The following is a 20560-nucleotide window of genomic DNA, read 5'->3' as shown; positions in this document are numbered from 1 at the left end:
CCACAGTGAGATATTCACCTGAGTATCTGGTTCTGATTGAAGTGTTACAGCCAAGTGAAAAAGTATGTCTTAATGCCAATCAAAAACCGAAAAATAAGCATTGCATACATTTAGGCAAAGTGTTTTGCATTGCAGGTAATTAGGTAGCAGATTTATAATTTCTTTTTTCTTTATTTTAGCCAACAAGTAAAGGGATATAAAAAGTTTCAAGCATTTCTAAATGTATCTTAGTTTCCTGCTGCAGTGATATCACACCAGAATACCTGAAAATAGAGTCCTTTTGTAGAAAAATAGTTCAAGATATCTGAAGTTTTTTGCAGGTTAGGAGAAAATGGATCAAACCTGCAATATCTGATGATGAGGGTGTGATAATTTTGTATTTTTGCATTTTGAAACTATGTTTTTACTGCTGAATTATTAAAAGTGCAGTGCAAGTTTAACTGCTCAGTATTTAAGGTACAGTGTGGGCTTAATTAGAGCTTAATGTGTATAGCATATGATGGTGGTGTGCACAAAGTTTATTTGATATTAAGGACTGGCAAGACTGGCAACCAACTAACTCAATAAAAGAAAGAGAACTTGTATTTATTTTTAATGCATGTAATACTGAGCTCTGACCACAGCAGCATTGGCAAGATTAAACCGAAATACTGGCAAGAGCCACCCAAGTAGCAGACACATGATCTGATGGCCTTCCTTTGACAAATCCTCACTAATACTAGGGATGCACTCATTTGGGAAATGAATGCTTACACACAGTACAAATCTGAGTTTTAGTAAGTGTTGTTTTGTAATTTAGTTTAGTAGTTGTCCATGATGATTTAAATTATCAGGTTTTTTTTCTCAATGTCCACATAGTTACATCATCCCTGTAAGATGTATTTGCTTTAACTTGAAAGAATACTAAATTTGAGAATTTTGGCTGGAATATGGCAACAAGATATCAAGCATGACACATTCAGATGTAAGTGGTTTATGGATTCAGCTCTAACCTGACATGCAGGATAGACTGCCTCATGTCCATCTGGAAAACAGCCCCCAAACGGTGTTTGGGCAGAACCTTTGAAAAGAAACTCTAAGGATGACTGAACAAACATTATGTCTGTCATATTCATTAAGGACCAATCAGAGCAACAAAACATACAACATAGTGGGATACAAAGGAGTAAACTACATCATGCAAGCTCAACAGGCATCCATTATTATAAGTCACTATCAGTGGTGCTGGACCATAAATTAAAGTCTAGCAAAAGCTGGTAAGAAGAAAACTCTCCATGAAGAAGTTTCAGTATGTTTCTTTGCTCCTCTATGAATAATGAAATCTTGTCCTTAGTTCTGATGAAACTGCTGCGAGAGCTACATCTGAGCAAACCTCTTCACTGGCTGCCAATACTGACATGCTACAACTAAACCACACCCATAGTTTCCACTGCTTTGTCTTGCTGATTGATCAAGTCATTCTCTGATCTGGAACAAATGTTCTAGCTTTAAACTTCACAAAATGGATCTGCCTGACGACAGATGTGGAATATGGTCAATCCCCCACTTTGTAAGGGCCATATGAATTCTACAAACTGCGAAATATTGCAGATATTACAGAGAAATTTACTTACCTGTCCCTGTGTGACCCAGTCTGTTTTAGAGAAAGATGTGTTCTTTGAGTTTACTCAGGCAACATATGCACCACTTCCTGTCCTAGTTTGTCAGCATGTTTAAAAGGTTAAAACGCTTCAGGCAGGTGTCAACATCATTTAAAAGTTAAAAAAAGTCACAAATCTTGATGTATGTACTACGAAGGTAAAACTCAACAGTGCTTTTGAGAATCAATACAGTATCCTAAAACCTTACTACTGCCAAACAATTACACAAGAAGTGTTTCATTATGACTGGAAGACATGCTGAGAAAATTTTGGCGTTGCTATATGTTGCAGAACAACTACTGTGGAGCTTCTGTGTGCAAATTATTTTTGCACTGAGAAGTAGAAATTGTGCTTTATGCTTGCCAGAATACAAATATGACATTCTCCAAATCATTGCACCTTACTGATAAAGCTAATTTAGCATCATTCAATAAGAGCACACCTGTTTTCAGCTGCCTTCTTACTGACATCTCATGAATTGGGATGAGTATTGAATTCAGGTACTTGCATCCAAGCGGACCCAATAAAAGACTAATTTCAATGCTTCGTTTCGGAATGCTGCCACCCCGAAGCACCCCTCTGCCACTCCAAACAAAAGGCAAACACATAGGCAATAGAATTTTTGCATCTTATGTGCACTCGCTTTATTTCAGCAGAGCACTGAACGTCTCTGAATCATTTTGCTGTCTGGAGCAATGTCTGTGCTGTGCCCACATCTTCCTACCGAGGACACGGTCACACTGACTGACATATTTACTTTATCGTTTGTCTCGGATACAACACCAGTATATGAAATTTGCTTAGCCTCTTATGTTAAGAAGTTATACTAATTTCGGTCTCATATCCCATGTTCTATTGACATCTTTGTGAGATATTTCTCTGAATCATCTACAATACTGAGACAGCTTTTATTTACTCGCTGACTTTTAACACACTGATTTTTTCGCCTAAAAATATGATTCAGTCCAGGCATCACTTTAAAACTGGTATGAAAAACCCCAAATGATACTCATGAATGCAACCCACTCTCTTTAAATAGCAGTACAGAAGTAGCAGCATTTGAAAGAGGATTCTTGTGTTATCATTGCTTTTTATCTACAAACTTTCATTCCAGAAAAAAACAAATAATGCTCCTTTTTGGTTGTCTACACACTCACAGGTTGCATAAAAATACACACTTGCAAGGCCATTTAAGGTCATTTCTCTTTAAAACTAAACTTCTCTCCCTGTCTCCACTTCCCTCAACAACACACTGTCATTCCCAACAAAACAAACACTCCGCTGCTGTTACTCTGCTCTCGTAGTAACCCCAGCAAATAAGGAGCGAGGGAAAGCCACATGCCGCAGAAAACATGCTTCACCATGACATCACTGCATCACTCACCCTCTACAGCCAAAGGTATGTATCCATCTAGGGCTGGAAGTTGGAAGAGGTGCTTAATGTTTGCTTGAATATGCAGCCAAAGTGTCTAAACATCTCACACTCAGGGGCACTGAAATTAGAGAGCAGCTGAACTACAACACACAGGATCCTCTATTTCCTGGTCTAGTGAGGCTAATCTGACAGCAGTGAAGCTGTCAAAATGCCTGACTCAGCAGGACAGTTTGATTGACAGCTACCCTCCATATCTTCCAACCAGTGCAGATGCTTAAAAAAATTGCACACATCCGCTAGTTAAGCTGGCAGCATGCTACTGACTCTCGTACTATTTTCCTCTCATATGCCTGCTTGTTGACCCACACAATGATTACCGGCCCTGCTGTGATAAGAAAATCAACCATTTGAGGTTTAAGGGTAGAAAAAAAACAGCAGGGTGAGATAATAGTTGTGCCTGGCCATTCATTACCTCCACCACCACCACCACAAACTCACATAACGTCTTCATACTGATCAAAGCAAGAAAACCACTAACTTCAGAGGGAATAACCCAGAAACTACCGAGAGCACAAACCATGTCAAGAAAACAGCTCAAGTACACAAGACAAGAAGAGCTAAAGCACTTTTAAAAAACATATTTGTCCTAATGTCTTGAAAATTTCCTGGAGAATTCTTACTATTTAGTTAGCTTGGTTGAGTTGGGTTTGAGAATGGCTGTTTATAACACAGCTCTTCCAGCCAAGGAAATTATATATCTATTTATCTTTCATTTCAATGAATTTGTAAATTCATTAGTTCCACCAAGGGCGTTATGTTTGGGTGCCCACTGTATGTTTGTTGATCCAACTGGCTAGATTTCCATAAAGATAGGACAGTAGGATGATGCTTGAGCCAAGCAAAATATTGAAAATAAATATTAGATATGAATCAGTTCAAAGTAACAAATAAAATCTTAACATAGGTTTCTAACAAGAAATGGATTGAACATAAAAACAAGTACAAATTCCTTCATCATGAATGTGAAGGTCTTACTTTTAAATCTTAACTCAAGTTAATATGTTCATGACTCAATGCAAGTCAATGTGAGATCTGCAAATATGCAGATGATTAGTGTTTCCGCTTTCAAAAATATGCTTAGCACAGGACATTTTGAACACAAAAAACTATTTTATGCACAGCTGAGATGATGCCACTTTAGCTCTCCATGGCCATTTTTGACACTTTAATTTTGTAGGAGAATTGAAAGACTTCTTGATTCAGACAACCCATATGTTTAACTGCTAAAATTGCTCTTCTTCATCTGAAAAGTTGTCAGGATGCAGGAATATTAAATATAGATATGAAACTAGTCCAGAAGAAACTAGTTAAGTACTTGTTTCGACACTGCAGAAATAAAAACAGAAGTCCTGACTGCCTATGTTGGGTTGTTTCTTGTTTCTGAATACTGCAGGGAAACCCCTTCACAGTGTTCAAATTCATAAAATACATCTGCAGCACCAATATGTTTGTACATTTTAAACACTGTGCACTTCTTCTTAACTGTCAGCAGATGTTGGTTATAAATGTGACTGAGATCTGAATGTTTAATGTACTTTTGGATACTAATAATTAGATATGCGCAGACTGTAAAAATGGTGCCAATATCAATACAGACATCTAAAATAACATTTTAGCCTATTCTAGTGGTGGGCAGTAAACCAGTAGCAGTACAGTTACCAGTAAAATTTCTGCCACAGAATAGATTTCTGCATTTTTGGCATAACTGATGCTAGCATAGTAAAGTCGTGGAAAAACAGCTTAGTCTGAGTCCAGTCAGCAGTATGTTTTGCTCTAGCATTACAGGCAGCCAGGTAACTGAACTGTACTTAATTTGCAATACAGTAAACAGGGGCCTCTCCAAGTTTGATGAACAGAAGCGACTGTGTTCAGAGCGTATCTGGTTGTGGCTTTAACACACACTGGGTCATCTCAGTTTGTTTTTAGCCAAACACTGCAGTGATTCGACTTAAACAAGATTTTAGAAGTGTGTTTAAATTCGTGACTCACTTAATGTAAGTCCATGTTGTGTCCAAGAAGTGAGCTGTGGCGTTAAATTCAGAAGGTTGGCTGTAAACACCGAAGCTGCATAAAGTCGTCGGTATCCCTGCAGATGTGAAGCTGTAGTGGTGGGCGGTAAACCAGTATTAATACAGTCACCAGTAAGATTTCTGCCATGGAATGGATTTTTGCAACACAGTCATCCCCAGTTTAAATGCCTACATTTTGCTGTGAAGCACTCGCTAGGCATCCGCTCCCACAGCTGGCGGGGTGGATGATTTGTGATGGACAGCTCAGGCTGAGTCCAGCCATTAGCATGTTTGTATCTAGTATTACATGTAACTTACCAAATGTAACTCACTCTTGCTGCTGTAACTAAGCACAGTTAACAAGCAAAACATGTGTTTTTCCTCTCAAAGTTTGATGGCTATACCGTAACAAAGTCGGCTGGCCGTCTCTGTCAGTCTGCCTGGGGCTTCAATGAAAGCTGCGCACTGCTTTGGCTTGTCTCAGTCTGTCTTCAGTCCAATGCTGCAGCTTTTCATCTTACGACAGCTTAAAAAACAACTAAAGGTGTGCTTTAACTAGAGGTGGGCGGTAAACCGGTATTAATACCATCACCGTTTTTGCCACGAAATGGATTTCTGCAACACCGTATCAACGGTTAAAGCCCACGTTGTGCTGTGATGCACGCACGAGGCATATCCTCTCCCACAGCTGGTGCAGAGATTGAGTTGTGACACACAGCTCAGGCTGAGTCTAGTCAACAGCACGTTTAGCTCTAGCATTACATGTAGCCAGGTAACTAACTGAATGTCAAGGACTCTTGCTGCTGTAACTAGGCACAGTTAGCAGGCAAAAATACGTGTTTTTTCCTCTCAAAGTCTGACAGCTATACCGCAACAAAGCTAGTGTGCCATCTCTGTCAGCCTGCCTGGGACTTTAACACAAGCTACATGCTGCTTTGGCTGGTCTCAGAGCCCAGCGCCGCAGCCCTTCCTATTACAATGGCTTAAACAAACGTTTAAAAGTCTATTTTAACTCATGACTTTCTTTTCTAAGTCCACACTGAGTCAAAGATCCAGGCTGCGATGTTAAATGAGGTCAGAAAAGCAGCTGTAAACTAGCCGTATTCTCAGGTACAGCAGCCAAAGCTAAGCTAACTCAATGCTAAACGCAATACATCCGTCAAGCTCTTCAAAATAAAAGTCCGCGGCTGTTATTTTTCTGAAACACTTGTATTGTGAACACCTTCACCAGGAAGCGTGTTCAAGTCATTAGCAGCTTAACACACCTCATCAGGTCAGAGATGAAGTGCGAAACTTGGAGTGCAGTTAGATATAGTAAACCTAGAGAGACTTAAAAAAACAAAACAAAACAAAACAACATATTTTCTGTGTTCCTATACTTAGACATAAATTGAGTATGTCATCAAAGGCTTGTTTTAAGGGGAGAAGGGGGTTAATAAAACTTGAATTTGGATTAAAAAGCATTATCTCATTTCAATTTTGTAATACCGTGATATAATACTGTTATTGTCAAAGGCAAGAAAAATACCGTGTTATGATTCTTAGGCAATATGGCCCAGGCCTAGTTTTAACTTATGACTTTCTTTTCTAAGTCCACACTGAGTCAAAGATCCAGGCTGCTAAGTTAGATGAGGTCAGAGAAGCAGCTGTAAACTACCTGCACATATTCACCTGTGCGGCAGCCAAAGCTAAGCTAAACCAATGATAAACACACTACTTCCTTCAAGCTCTTCACAATAAAAGTCTGAAGCTGTTTTATTTATGAAACCATTTTATTGCAAACGCTTTCATCAGGAAATGTGCTCAAGCCATTAGCAGCTTAACATACCTAAGCAGGACAGAGATGAACCGTAAAAATTTTAGTGCAGTTGTAAAGAAGTAAAAGTAGAGAGACTTAAAAAAAAAGCCTGTGCTTCTATGCTTGGACATTGATTGAGTATACAGTCAAATGCTTTTTTGTGATATGATATTAAGGCCATATTGCCCAGGCCTAGCCTATACCAATGCAAATATTTTTTACCTTAACTTCTTTTGGTGTAAAACTCTGATAATGCCAACTTTTTCTTTGATCGTTGACCATGAAAATAGACTAGTTTGTCAAACTGGCCATATCTTTTGTTCAATAACAAACACTGAAAAATCCCTTCTCTAAATCAGCAGTTAGGAGTGCTAAATGCCAGCATTAAATTGTTTAGACACAACAATTACACATCCGCTGCTCTCATCAAACTATTTGCCAACAGCCATCGCTTGTCAAAAGGGTCAATATTGGCAGATACCAATGATAAACCAATGCATCTCCACAATCACATGACTGAGATTGTATGGTTTAAAGCATGTGGTTTCATAAATATTGCAAATCTTACTTCATGTAAACTTAAATGAATGACTGCTCAAAGCCATATTTATCAATTGTGCATATTCACTGTACACAGTACTGTGTCGTGATCCAAAGACTAGCCAGCAGTTGAGTTCATCAGAGTAAATTAATTGGAAGCATACCAATTTAACCCCATCTCTTTGGAAAACTATAATTAGTGCCAAGTAACAAAGTTCTTTAAAGGGAAACTTCTGAAGAAATAAGGAATTTACAAGCCTGTAAAATAAACAGTTTACCACCAGTGCTTTTCAGTGGCACCTACTGCTCTGTTGGTTTTTTATAAGGTGACCTTTATGTGTGATGGATAAACTCCATTAAGCTAACTGATCAAATCAAGACTAGTGAGCATTAAGGATTTTTCTATATCATCAACCACTTAAGATAAAACATCCTGACAAAATGATCTTTTTATCTTCTCTATCCAAATTAAATCTAAAGAAGAAAAAGGGCTTATGGTTTCAAAAATGTCTTCCTATCTAGTTGTTTAGTCTCACACCTACTGACTACAACCCTGAATGCCCCTGTGAGTCAGAACAAAAGTGCAGCCCAGCACACTAAACTTTTGCTGTGACTTGATTGTGACAAAGATTTGTAACTGACAAATACCATCAGCTCTTTGCATCTGCTGCCGGGGCCTTGACCTGCTGTAACCACATCCTCTTTCCAAAGTGCAAGAAGGCCTCATGCTGATAGGATGGAAAAGGAGTAGCCACCATACTAAAATAGTCTCTTCCAGTCACTGTTCCTGTTCAAGACTCCAGACTGCAGGCTTGCTGAAGAGGGGTGGGGTGGGGGAGAAGTGGGTTTTATAGCTTGTAAATAACCATCAAATGTGGGACTCAAATGATGAGGTATAGGATTGTCTGAGGATTTTAAACTTAAAATCTGACATAAGCAAGAATCCAAACACCTGAATACTTGTTTCAATACCATGGAGACAAAAATAAAAGTGCTTGGCGCTAAATAATGGGCAATTTCTTACTTTAATCATAAATTATTTGGCAACATTTTAATACTGAAACATTGCCAAATGTTCCAATTCAGGCAGTGTGGAGGAGTTTGTTTGCAATATTTGATGATGCATTCCTCTCTTAAGCACCAGTCTTGTGAAATACATTTAGTTTTTGAAGCTTCAATACTTTTGGATACTATCAATAATCAAAATAGCAGAAAATGAGTCGTGATATCAAACAGTATCTACGTGTTAAAAAATAAGGGAACTTTAATGAGAAATCACTCCTTCACTTGGAGACTATCCTGATCTATAATTAATAAACTAAGTGTTTATAATATGAGGATGGAGTACACACCTTTCCTGTCTCACAACACTCCCCCCTGCAGCAGAAATAACTTTACTACCAGCTGACAGAAAGGCTTGGACCCGGGCGAGAGAAAGTCATTGCAGCTCCTGGGTTATCTCACTGTGGATCTACCTAATTTGCTTACGGCGGTAGCATATGCTTATCACTCCAGGTCATGCTAAGTCCCTGCAATCTGTGGCAGTGACTGTACCACAGAGCTGTAACTACCGCTCTGTCGATATATGATTAGTGAAACGTTAGCTCCCATAACATTAATCAAATTCCGTTCAAATCATAAACCCGCTTACTGATAAATCCGCTGAAAATACCATAATCTTTAATCCAGCCAACCAACTGAGATCCGCGTCTGTCCATAAACAATCTAGGTTCACGATAGCAACAACGCTAAGTCCCGTTATCAAGCTTGTTAGCAAAATGCCGCTAACTAGCTAGCTTTAACTGCCTGCGCTGGGCCGCCGACACTTCACAACCGCTAGCTGCGGCTCGTTAGCATGCCAGCTAGCTAGCCGACACATTCCTTTCCTCGGCGTTCAACCAAAACACCGCTAAGCTGTCAGAAACACAATACAACCAAGCGCATAACAAAGCTCAAACGTCAACTATACCTGTCAGTATTTAAATTAAAATGCACAAAAGGTGGATTTACCCGGAGAAAGACACAGCAGATTGCTAACGTTACCTGCCCTTCCGCCTGGCCTTGACTAAAATGGGAGTGCTCACATACTCCGTTTTGTACTTGCGGACAATTCTTCACATTTATCCAACGTTTATAATAAAAGCTATGCAGCCTGTTGTGTCTCCTTATTATCCCGAATATGTTGACGAGAAATGCTCATACACAAACGACTTATTTGACCGCGTTTAGCATGTAGTAAAGTTTGGCATTTCCACTCACCGTTTCTCGCTCGCTGTCTTTCGCCGCTCCGCAAGTGTCAGTTTGCCTCCGGCCTGTGTGCGCAGCAGACGTCACTCCGACTATTTCTCATTTTTCTTAAAAGGGCATGACACATCGGCCACTCGACCCGCATCATTTGCATGATAACGGGCTGCACCGTAATGATGAGTTTACAGAGATGTACATAACATTGCACGCCCTTTTTTAATTCTGAGTTAGGAAAATCTTACCAGTCATACTTTGCTTACAAGAATTGTCATACTAGGCTTTAACGTGGTACATTCTTTAAGCATGAGATGTACTTTCTATTCAACTTTTAAGCTACATTGCAAGAACTGCTATTACTAATTATCACGTCATCAGATGAAAACTTTACAGAATAGAAGTTCATGAAGATATAGCAGTTTTATGTTTTTGAACATTAAAACTAGTTTCAAATAATTACCAAAGTGGAAGTTTTATGAGTCAGTCCAAGTCATAAACAACTTAATTACAACTTTATTTGTATGGCACATTTAAAAAAGAGGTTTACAAAATGCTTTGACCATAAGCAGAATCCCAAATAAGACAAAGTATCATTACTGTAGGTGGAGTGAGGGGGTGGCTTGCAGGGCTTAAGCCCCGAATGTTTACTCAAAAGCCCTGAAACGGTTGGTATTAAGTAGATAAACAAATAGACCCTGCTAATCACAACATGAACATTTTATTCTGGCAGTCTGACAATATCACTTCTACTTCTATAGCCACCTATATAACTTATAACACCTTCTGTATACCACAGCATAAATGATACATTGCACTAAAAATGATCAATTTCTGCATTTTTGTAGATAAATCTACATCTTGAACCACATATTTAGCTTTTTATGTTTTTTCTAGACAAATAGCACCAATTATGATTTAAATACTGAATTCATACAGTTTTACATAAATCTAGCCCTACCTTTTTAGTCTGTCTTTTAACTGAATTTTATACTGTCTTAATTTGTTTTAGAGATCAATCTTTTTTTCTTCTCTTTATTTCAAAATTATCTTTAGTGCATCCTCTTATTATATTTTACAGAGTTATCCTCAAGTGTTTTTTTTTCTCCTTCCTAGCACCTTTTTAATTCTACTTTATTTGATTTAATATTTTATTTCTACACTTTTACCTAACGCCAATGATAGCAAGTACCTAAGTTCCCGTCCTTACAGTTTTTTATTTATGATATAGTTTTGCCAAACTACTTAATAATATTGTTGGGTTTAATGTCATGTTTCCTTTTGTTTGTAAAGCACTTTGCGCTACATTGCTTGTATGAAAATTACTATATAAAAATGGTTGATTGATTGATTGAGAGTTGTCCAGTTGCGAATTACAGACAAAATTGCTGACATCCTGAATTTACAATTATCTATACTCAGGGGTGAAAAGTTTACAGGACTATTGTACTCAAGTCAAAGTACTTTTATTTTGGCTGTGATTTACCTAGGTAGAAGATCTGGCCTATAAATGTACTCAAGTAGAAGTAAAAGTAATTAATTTAAAGTTTACTCTTTGTACAGTCAGTATCACTCCTTGATGTGCAATAACAGAGGATATCAAATCTTGAATACATGCTAGGCACATCTCTACAAAAGGTGAAATGAAACAACTGTTTTGGACAGTATCATTTTCTTGTTCTGTGCTACTGGATGTCACATGTCGAAGCTTCGAAGTTTCTCTAAAACAGACATCAATAGTTATCATTTTATGACAAAACCAGCTTTGTCACCAGTGCACAATCCCTGACCCCACATATTAAACTGGTGACGTTTACAGTTGCATCAAGGACTCTATCCCTGCAGCGTCCTTCACTTGTAACTACACACAGCGGGCTTTAAACAGATAACAGGTGACATAAACTGCCAAGAATGTGAGAGAAAAGTGCTCCCTTATGTGACTGCTACAAAGCATCCTAATACAATCAGTGACTCAAATTTGGCAGAACATGAAAGAGGTGCACTGGTCTGGTCTGGATATATTGGTGATGAGTACCCTCTAGTGGAGAATGGACAATCCTGCCCAGGCAGCAAGAATCGTGGGTAATGTGACTGGAATACAATATAAAACAGTTTCATCATCTCATTGCCTTTCTGTTTTACAATCTGACCCAGAGCTACTACAGTATTTGCAATTATAAGACTTAATCAGGCACACTTTACAATTTGTTTCTTTATTTTTTATCATAGTACAATCTGTCAAACAGATTTAAAACAGTATGTATCAATCCCTTGCTTGAGTTTCTCCATTCATTTGTCGTGCCTATGCCATCCTTTGTCACTAACAGCCATTTCCACCCATTTGTGTTGAATGTAAAAGCACTGTCACATAAAATAGAACATATTCTTTACATCCTTAAATAAATAAATCACTTTAAAAGAGACTAATAACCTAGAAATAGCATTGTTTGTTTTGGGGTTTGCCTTCATAACTCTGAATAGAATAAACAGGCCAGAGAGCAGTCAATGGCCAGCCCAAGCATGTGACTTATTCAAAGCAAAGACAGACTGAGTGGATACAAGAAGAAAGCCTTTACTGTATTTACACATATGTTATACCTCTATAGAATCCATCTGTGACATGTATTTCTTATATTCAACACTATCCAGACATGGTCAGACTTAAACTCCCTCTTGTTTGGGCTACATGAAGTAGCAGAAAATATATATATATAAACACATCTCGTCCCTACAAATGTTCTATTACAGATCTCACCACATGTCTGTATTTAACCAGTGTTAGGTGGAAGAGATGCACATGACAAGGCTGAGAATGGCAAAAAGGCAGATCCGTACATGGCTCCTGAAAGAAGGAAAATGAAGATGAGTTTGTCCTTTGCTTCTCTGACTTAGTCCATGAAGGTTGGTGCAGTTGCTATCGTTTTATGTGTGGTTTTTAACATCTCCATTTCTTCTTCACAACCTCAGCAAGGAATTCAAAAAAAGGCTAATGATTGAGCACCGTGGAGTCCTCTCTCACTGATATTGTCTGTAGTCTCCGAATGAAGGGGAGGGCATGGAAGCAGGGGCCGGTTCCTCTGCAAACTGTGGCCCTGGAGAGAAAAAGGCAACCTTCAGTTAGATTACAGAAGCTGCTGAGAAAAGATTGTTTATTACTTATGAAATCAGAAGTCTTTTCTTTGACGGTGCAATTTCCTTTATACCTCCCTCATCTTTAATAATAGCTCCTTTATTTTTAGAGAATTTTTTAAAGCAGACTCACAAAGTCCATTACAAACAACTTGTACAGTAAAACATGAAAAAGCACTGCACCACGGTCCATTTAGATACTTATAGGGAAATAAGAAAAATAAAAGCTACTGGAATGGAACAGTGCAAAGATTAGCAAAAATAAAGTCATAAACAACAGTAATATAATGTTCACAAAACAAGATTCTTATATGTGTTGAATATAAAATGAAAGGGATCATGTTGAAAAAGTCTAGTCATTAAATGGCACAGACTTCCAGTGTAAGATATTTTACTTACCAGTTGGGAACTGTGAAGAGGCAAATCTAGTGAGCAAGATGCCAGCCCCCTCTATCAAAGCTAGCAGGATACCTCCCATGGCAGCAGAGCCAACCATGGCTACTGGTCCATCTACAGAGGAACAGAGAATGTCAATAAATTACACACAGGACATCAGTCTACTGAAACCAAATAACCATGGAATAATACCTGCATTTTCACCACTATGCTCACAAATACAAAGCTTTAGCTATTTGTAAAAATGTCCATTTCCTTTAAGAAGTTAATATTTAAAACACTGCATGTGATTGTGTATGTCTCTTTTTAACTAATCAAGTTAAGAGCCTCAAACAAAGGAACCAGAGTCCTTTAACACTGAGGGTTTTTTTAAAGCACCTGCAAACTGAGATGATTTTCTGGAACACTGGCTTATGTGTTCATATGTGAACATACAGTTGCATGTTTGGTGCATTATGATGTTTTCAACAAAATCTGTAAGTGCACGTTATTTTGTGTAAAAAGCATGCATCAAGGCAAAAATGCTTACAAATGCCCCATCGATCTGACTGCATTAAGCCAGCACTGCAAGACCTAGAATGTTGCTGAGCTTGTATTGTTTTAATTGCTCCCTCTTTGTTTTTATCATTTGTATTGTAGATTTTTACATCTTCTCACCCAGGGACCACAGATGTAAATTAGCTTTATAGCTAACTCTGGCTCAACAGTTGTGTTTTACATGCCCCATGTCAAATAAACTAAACTAAACTAATCTAAGAATTATATCAGTCAATAACTAGCTAACATGTTTTATGTTAAATGTTACTGGCACCAAGAAAAATAATCCCACTTTAAGCAGTTGTAATCTTTCTGCAATCTAATGCAGAATACCTCAACAAATGTAAACACTAATCAAGAGACACAAGCTGAAATAAGGATTTCAATTAAGTCTCGTCTGTATATACCCCAAAAAATAAGAGATTTCTTCCAAAAAGAAGGGAAAGCACCTTTGAATTGACAACAGATATATAGTGTATTGTCAGTACAGTATGCAGTCTGAAATGGATCTCAGCCACAATACTGAAAAACAGAATTTACTCAATACAATTATGTTATTTATCTCAGACATAAATCCTGCAAAACTTTCAGCATGAATACTATGAAGTACTAAAAATCGTATATGCTAGATATCCAGGCTTTTTTTTCAATATGTCATACAAACATTTTATGATTTGGGTGTTAAGCTCTCACACAGTGCAGATATGTTTACATTGTTCTACTTTTGCTTGAAGTTATTTTTTGAAGACACATATTAAGGGCACACTCACACTCAGCCCAGTTGCTCTGTACCGTACTAAGCACAGTTTTTCCCCTTCCTACCTATTCCCCTTCTAGACTGAACTCATTATTCTGGGCCTGAGCCTGGTTACCTCTTGTAAGTACATCACCTCTTCCTAATATGATACACACAGAATTTTGTTCACAAGAAGAACATACCAGTTAGCACAACTGACTGAAACTTAACTGACTTTGTGTGTGTGTGTGTGTGTGTGTGTGCGTGCGGGGGGGGGGGTTCGTTCAAGAGCATGCATGAGCAACCCTACTATGCTGAAAACCACCTATTCTAGAAGGTGCATCATGCTTGAGCACAGCAGAGTACTCACACTAGTATAACAAACTGAACTTAAGGGGCCAAACGTGCATGGCAGTTTGCCAATAGTGCAGTTGCACCCTACATAGTTTTATGGTACCTTCAAGCACACTCTGTAAATTTGATAATTCTGTTAATTTAATTCAGTTCAGTGAGCAACAGCAGCATCAGCCTTGTGTATGAGGCAGATGTGTGTGGTCTGTTCACAGCCAGCTTCTACAGGGTTCACTCACTTCTTGCAGCGAGGATGGCTCCCGTCATGGCCCCGCTGGTGATTGAGTTCCAGGGATCTTCCTTCCCTCGTACTTTTACTAAACCACAGTCAATCATGGAGAAGAGGCCTCCCCATACTGCAAAGCTTCCTGCAATACAAAGATCCAAATATGTTTAACAAATATCTATCAGTTAATGTTGAAGTTACTCTGTTGCAAAGTTAGCAGCCTGCATCATTGATTCATCTGCATTTCTTTTCTCTACAAAACCACAAATTCACAATAAAAGTCCACTAAGGCTTACCTCCAAGCTGTGGGGCTCTGGTTTTGATGGCAGTCATGCTACCCCTCATTCTGTGACTCATCCCCTATAGGAAAACAACAAAAATAAATAAATGGAAACTGCTTTTCGACTCAGAACATTTACAATCTCAGTAAGGTCCAAATGACTACAGTGCATGACAAATTATGACAATTTAAGACAGAGAATTATGTTCACAAATAAATTGTAAATAGCAGAACAAACAATTATAAATACTCGTGTGTGTGGTTATTACATCTTCATAATCTACAAATTTTAGGAAGAAACTTTAAGACTGATCAAAAGGAAAAAGAGCCATGTATTAAAACCTATGTAATGAAACTATAAAAACACTTTCTGGCAGTACAGGTCAATAGAAGTCATTGCTTATCTAGTGCACTGTCAAAGCATGCATATTCTACCATAAAATAAAAGCAGAAGACTGAACAAGTGTGCACAACAGTAGCAGTTCAGAATAGATAGTTAGCTGTGCTATTAGTTATTTGACAGCAACAAAACATTGCATTAACAGAGCAGGTGCCCAACTCGTGTATTTCAGCATGTTAGATGTAACAATGTCATTAATTACTTATGCATTAATAAGTAGTGTTAGGCTACATAACAGAACTTACTGAGGGAGCATTCCTGAATCCTTTTACTGCCTGGAATATTCCTCCACCGATTGCCCCCATGGTGAAGGCTCCCCCACAGTCGTCCACAATTCTCCAGGGGCTGAAAGCATACATTAGTAAAAGGTTATAAAAGGATAATCTCACAACTAGTACATACTAGGAGGCTGGATTTACAACCACCAGATAATGCCATAATTTGACTTGCATTCTGTCCCAGCCTAGTTGCAGATTAAGTTCTGACATAAAAAAAATAAAAACACACAAAAGTACTAGAGCTGGTAAGTAGACAGTCTGGTAGTTGTTTTATGTTTGGGGCTTCATTCAGAATTTTCAGGGCTTACAGTATAGCTGGTGATACAGTTGTACATACATTTTGCTAAAATTTAAGGCCAATATATGATATATACTGCCAAAATATACAGCCATTACACCGGCTGTAATTTTGACAGAAATTTTCCTATCTGCTGACACATATTAAATTTGAAAGCTGATATCTGCCAGTACTGATATTCTGTCAGTAATACTGACTTCCCTAGCCGATGCCAATACTGATACTAATTTTACACACACACACAGACACACACACACCGTTTTTACTGCAAAGAACAGAGTTTCTCCAGTGCACAGAGAGGCTGAGTAAAGCTGAGCTGAGAGAGGAGTGGAGGAGTAGTAGATGTTTGGAGCTTCATTCAAAATAATCAGGGCTCAAGATGGGCCTCCTTGAGTGCAAGGTGCTCTAGCAACTGCCTATACTTAATGGTATACTTGTAGCTATACTTTACTGATAATTGAGGTGGGTTTATGATATAAACTGCCAATATGTACGGCGAATATATCAACATATATCAGCAGATATAAAACTGCTCACTCATATTTAGGCTATAAAAATCTGCCTATATAAGCAGTTTAGTTTTAGGATGGACCAACAGACCTTTGTATTTTGCAGTATTATTCTTTATTCATCACCATTCCTTACACTTTTAAGTGTGTTTTAAAGACTGAAATTATATAATATATACTGATACAACATCATGCATCCCTAAATACAATGGTTCTACTATAAATCCCTCTTTTTCAAAGCTTCAGCATTTTTATTCTTTGTTGATATGGTTCAAATTTGATAATTCAACTTTGTTTTTAATTATTCTAATAATGGTCATTTTGTTCTTGAAGTCATACATAGAGTTGGTTGTGATAATGTTTAACCTTCTGACATATCCCAGTCAGGGCACATCACCCTAGCTCTGCTTCCCCCACCTTCTTACTAAGCCTGGGTCTGTTGACGGTGTAATTAGGAGTCATGCTAGGGTAGGTAGAAGGGGAAAGTAGAGTGCAGCCCTAGTCAGGGCACCTCACTCGAGCTCTGATTCTCCCACCTTGCTTAGCCTGTGTCTGCTGAGGGTGGCAATGCTGACTGGCCATGTGTAAAGATAGGTAAGAAAGAGATGTCTCCGTGTTGGCATGGTGGGCGGTGAGAGCTAGCATGGAGGGGAGTGGCTCTGGGATGCTGGAGAACACTGTTCAGCCCTCTGGTGTCTTGGAACTAACTAGACGAAACACCAGCCAAGGAGGCAACTAGTAATGAATTAGGGATGTATTCACTGAGAGCGGGCCCTCTTTATAGGGCACAAGTATCTTGTGTTTATTCAGAATCTGTCCTTGTACGACCATCTGTGAACCAAATTTCACAATAAAGCTCTTAACTGAACTGAACAGACTGGATTAGGTTCAACTGAAAGTGTTCCTAATATTTTCCCCTCTGTATTAATAAAGATGTCAGTATTTGGCTAAAGGGAACTGAAAGCTTTCTTCAGTTATATATCAACTTAACCAGATCTTAGGAATATAAATATAAAACATGACATTGCTTATTATGACCTCCCATGTGCTTGTTTTAGCCACAACAGATAACGCAGATACGCAGTAAAATCGACGTAATAGATGTTTGCCTGTCTTTAATTCCTGTAGACACACTTTAGACCCAGGCTCCCTGTAAATTAAAGGAATTCACAACTGAATGTATTTGTTTCTTAGTTACTGCATGATGTACCTGTGGGTCCGACAGTAGCACATGATACAGTACCATCAGGTTGCATGACAACACAAAACAGATTTATTATCACATATCCCCGATGTTCGTTTTAGAAAATCATGTTCGTCGTCGGTGTCCACAACAGTTAAATTATTTTCTATTAAATTAGACTATTCTCGAGGTATGTGTGGGTTGTACAACCCCCAGTTTGCCCCCAACAGATAACGCTAGCACAGAAGAGGCTAACCCTACCTAGCGTACCAGTATGCTAACATCCACAAACGGAACTTAACTGCCGTGAGAAACAAAGATAAATTTCGGCGTGCCTCTTGACTTTCATATGGGATAATATAGTAATACACTGAGACTCAGTGGTTGCGTGAGAGATATCAGTGTTGTAACATGTGGCTATCAAACTGACAAGGTCACTAGCAACGTGATGTAGCCAAGATGGTATAATGCTAGCCCTGAATGCCAATAGTATTCTATGTATCGTTAGCATCCCTGCTAACACAAGGTAACTAGCCGGGTTTGAGATGTTTCATGTTCTTCCACATGCTGAATCGTCAAAAAATTACACATAATTGTCGCGGAAGTAAAACAAAAAATGAGACAACAACATGGGTGGGCTTCACGCGGGGCAGAAATATTATTAATTTGGTTTAAAGACTCACCATGGTTCTCTGGCATACTCCTCCATTTTGTTCTTTCGCTGTTCCTTCTGACGTAACAGTCATCGACAACGATCTGACGACACAACGTGACATCTTAAAGGAGCACTCCGTGTGTTTTTCAAATTAGAAAATGAGTAAAAAGAGAAACATGAACAATTTTGTAACACTTTTAAAAATAAACCTGGGTATAGACAGACACCAAAATAGGGAAAAACCTCCAAAATACGCTGTATATTGTCCCCTGAGTATGAGTGTTCAGGCAGGAATTTTGGACTTCTGGGACTCCGTAGTCTGCAGCAGTAATTATTTACCAAGTGAAGGTTCTTCTGTTGACAGTTGGCTCCCCTGTTGACAGTTAATCACGAGGCCCATAATAAATGTGCTCGGCTGAAGGGGATGAACAGGACTTTAAACGAGGCATTTTTAAACAAAGCAGGAACTTAATAAGACAGATTTCGTATGGCAACCCAATTAAGAAGAGAAGAAAATATGGGGGAGACAAAATATTAGAGCTGCAGCACATTTAGTACCAGTTTTTTTTTTTGAACCAAGAAAGGCCATAGAAAACAAATCGCAAAGGCTGCAATATTTCTTTGACCTGAAATATGTGTCAAAAGAAGTTTCCAACAGTTTTTTTTTTTCTTTTTTTGCAGCAACAGATGTTGCTTTACACATCATGCAAACACAGGTGAATCATTTTTGCACCAACAAAAAATCTTACTTTTATTTTTGTAATTTTTTTTCTTATTTAAAATTAGAATGACATAGAAATGATAATTCACCTTAATACAACAATTAACATGTTTCTCCAATATGATTTAAAAAGTCAAATTTATTCTCAAAATTGTTCAGCCCTAGTTTTCATTATGATTGTTACAAGGCTTTAAGTAAAAAAAATACTACTGTGACTGAAATAGATAAAGGAAAGATATAGAATTCATACTGATTTATGCATTGTATTATGTCATCCTTGCATATATTCTCTGGGAAAGAACAGTTTATGTTGAATCTACCAAATAGTGTGCTGGTTATAATGCAGAATGATTTATTGCTTGTGTTTGTTGAAAAATACATAAGATGAGGAACTTTAAACAATTGCATGCCAATTCAAAAATGCAATATTGGAGAAAAAACGGCAATTAGATAGTTTCCCCAGCTACTCAGTATTTAAAGTAAACTTTAAATTAAGTACTTATTAATTTTACTTGTGTAGAGTTATAGATCAGTACTTTTACTTTTACTTAAGTAAATCTTAACCAGAGTGCCTGTACCTTTGCTTGAGAGCAAGACTTAAGTATTGTATAAAGTATAAAGTATATCTTATCTTATCCTTTTCCACCTCTGGTTCCAGGTAAGGAGGCCTAACCAGAGCTCCTCGGTTAAATTTTGTCCTTGGACCCCGTAACAGGTTACTTTTACTGTGTTGCATTTAAGATGGAATGTAAATGTACAGTTAATTTGAGAACTAAAAAATTGTATACTTTTAAGTTATGTAATTATCAATAAAGGAATCTGGACACATTAAAGTGTCTACTGAGGTATGCTCTACATTTAAATGATTACCAATTCCCCTTCTAACCCTTGGGTTGGCTTTAACAACCCGTAATCTTAACATTTTCATTCCATTCCCCCTCTTTTTTTCCTCCATCTGGGATCAGTACTGTTGGTCAGGGCTGCAGCTTCAGCTGAGAGAGACCACTGGCCTGAAGCCCATTATTAGGAACGAGAAAGGAATGAGTTGCAGAGCAAGCTTTCATTGAGAAATGCCCAAATATAGGCATTTCATGGATAGAGACGTTGAGGCAGGGAGATGGAGACATAAACTGACCTGCTGCTGCTTAATGTTGCTGCTGTTCTCTTTCTCTCCTCTGATGAACAGCATAGTAGCGAC

At 38.1% G+C, this 20560-nt stretch overlaps 2 protein-coding genes across 4 annotated transcripts in view; both read right to left on the bottom strand.

Annotated features, from left to right (window-relative positions):
- LOC121528659 (ras-related protein Rap-1A-like) overlaps positions 1 to 9826 on the bottom strand; it is a 34507-nt gene extending 24681 nt beyond the window's left edge. The window contains exon 1 of one of the 3 annotated variants that reach the window (XM_041816198.1): positions 9682 to 9826. The gene's annotated coding sequence lies outside the window, so the exon portion shown is untranslated. Of the gene's footprint in view, positions 1 to 992; positions 1015 to 3024; positions 3177 to 9681 lie in introns of those variants that run through there. The other 2 variants (XM_041816206.1, XM_041816222.1) reach the window with 2 other exon arrangements.
- A 2031-nt stretch (positions 9827 to 11857) lies between these two features.
- Positions 11858 to 18748, bottom strand: timm17a (translocase of inner mitochondrial membrane 17 homolog A (yeast)). Its single transcript, XM_041779983.1, has 6 exons — positions 18670 to 18748; positions 15964 to 16063; positions 15335 to 15398; positions 15052 to 15180; positions 13192 to 13302; positions 11858 to 12755 (listed from the first exon to the last, which is right to left on the bottom strand). Exons 1-6 carry the CDS (start codon positions 18693 to 18695, stop codon positions 12679 to 12681), a joined length of 507 nt encoding a protein of 168 aa, XP_041635917.1. The 5' UTR covers positions 18696 to 18748; the 3' UTR covers positions 11858 to 12678.
- Between the last annotated feature and the right edge of the window lie 1812 nt (positions 18749 to 20560).

This window comes from Cheilinus undulatus, linkage group 3 (genome assembly GCF_018320785.1).
Source record: "Cheilinus undulatus linkage group 3, ASM1832078v1, whole genome shotgun sequence".
Taxonomy (NCBI): domain Eukaryota; kingdom Metazoa; phylum Chordata; class Actinopteri; order Labriformes; family Labridae; genus Cheilinus; species Cheilinus undulatus.
Note: the sequence above shows the minus strand (reverse complement) of the source record. Positions and strands in the feature narration are given on the sequence as shown.

What these genes read in the sequence shown, in the direction of transcription:
- timm17a (XM_041779983.1), bottom strand. Translation starts at nt 18,695, where the DNA reads ATGGAGGAGTATGCCAGAGAACCATG. An exon ending in GAGTATGCCAGAGAACCATG is followed by an intron (nt 16,064 to 18,669) that starts GTGAGTCTTTAA and finishes GTATGCTTTCAG; the next exon opens with CCCCTGGAGAATTGTGGACG. An exon ending in CAGAGCCCCACAGCTTGGAG is followed by an intron (nt 15,181 to 15,334) that starts GTAAGCCTTAGT and finishes TTTGTATTGCAG; the next exon opens with GAAGCTTTGCAGTATGGGGA.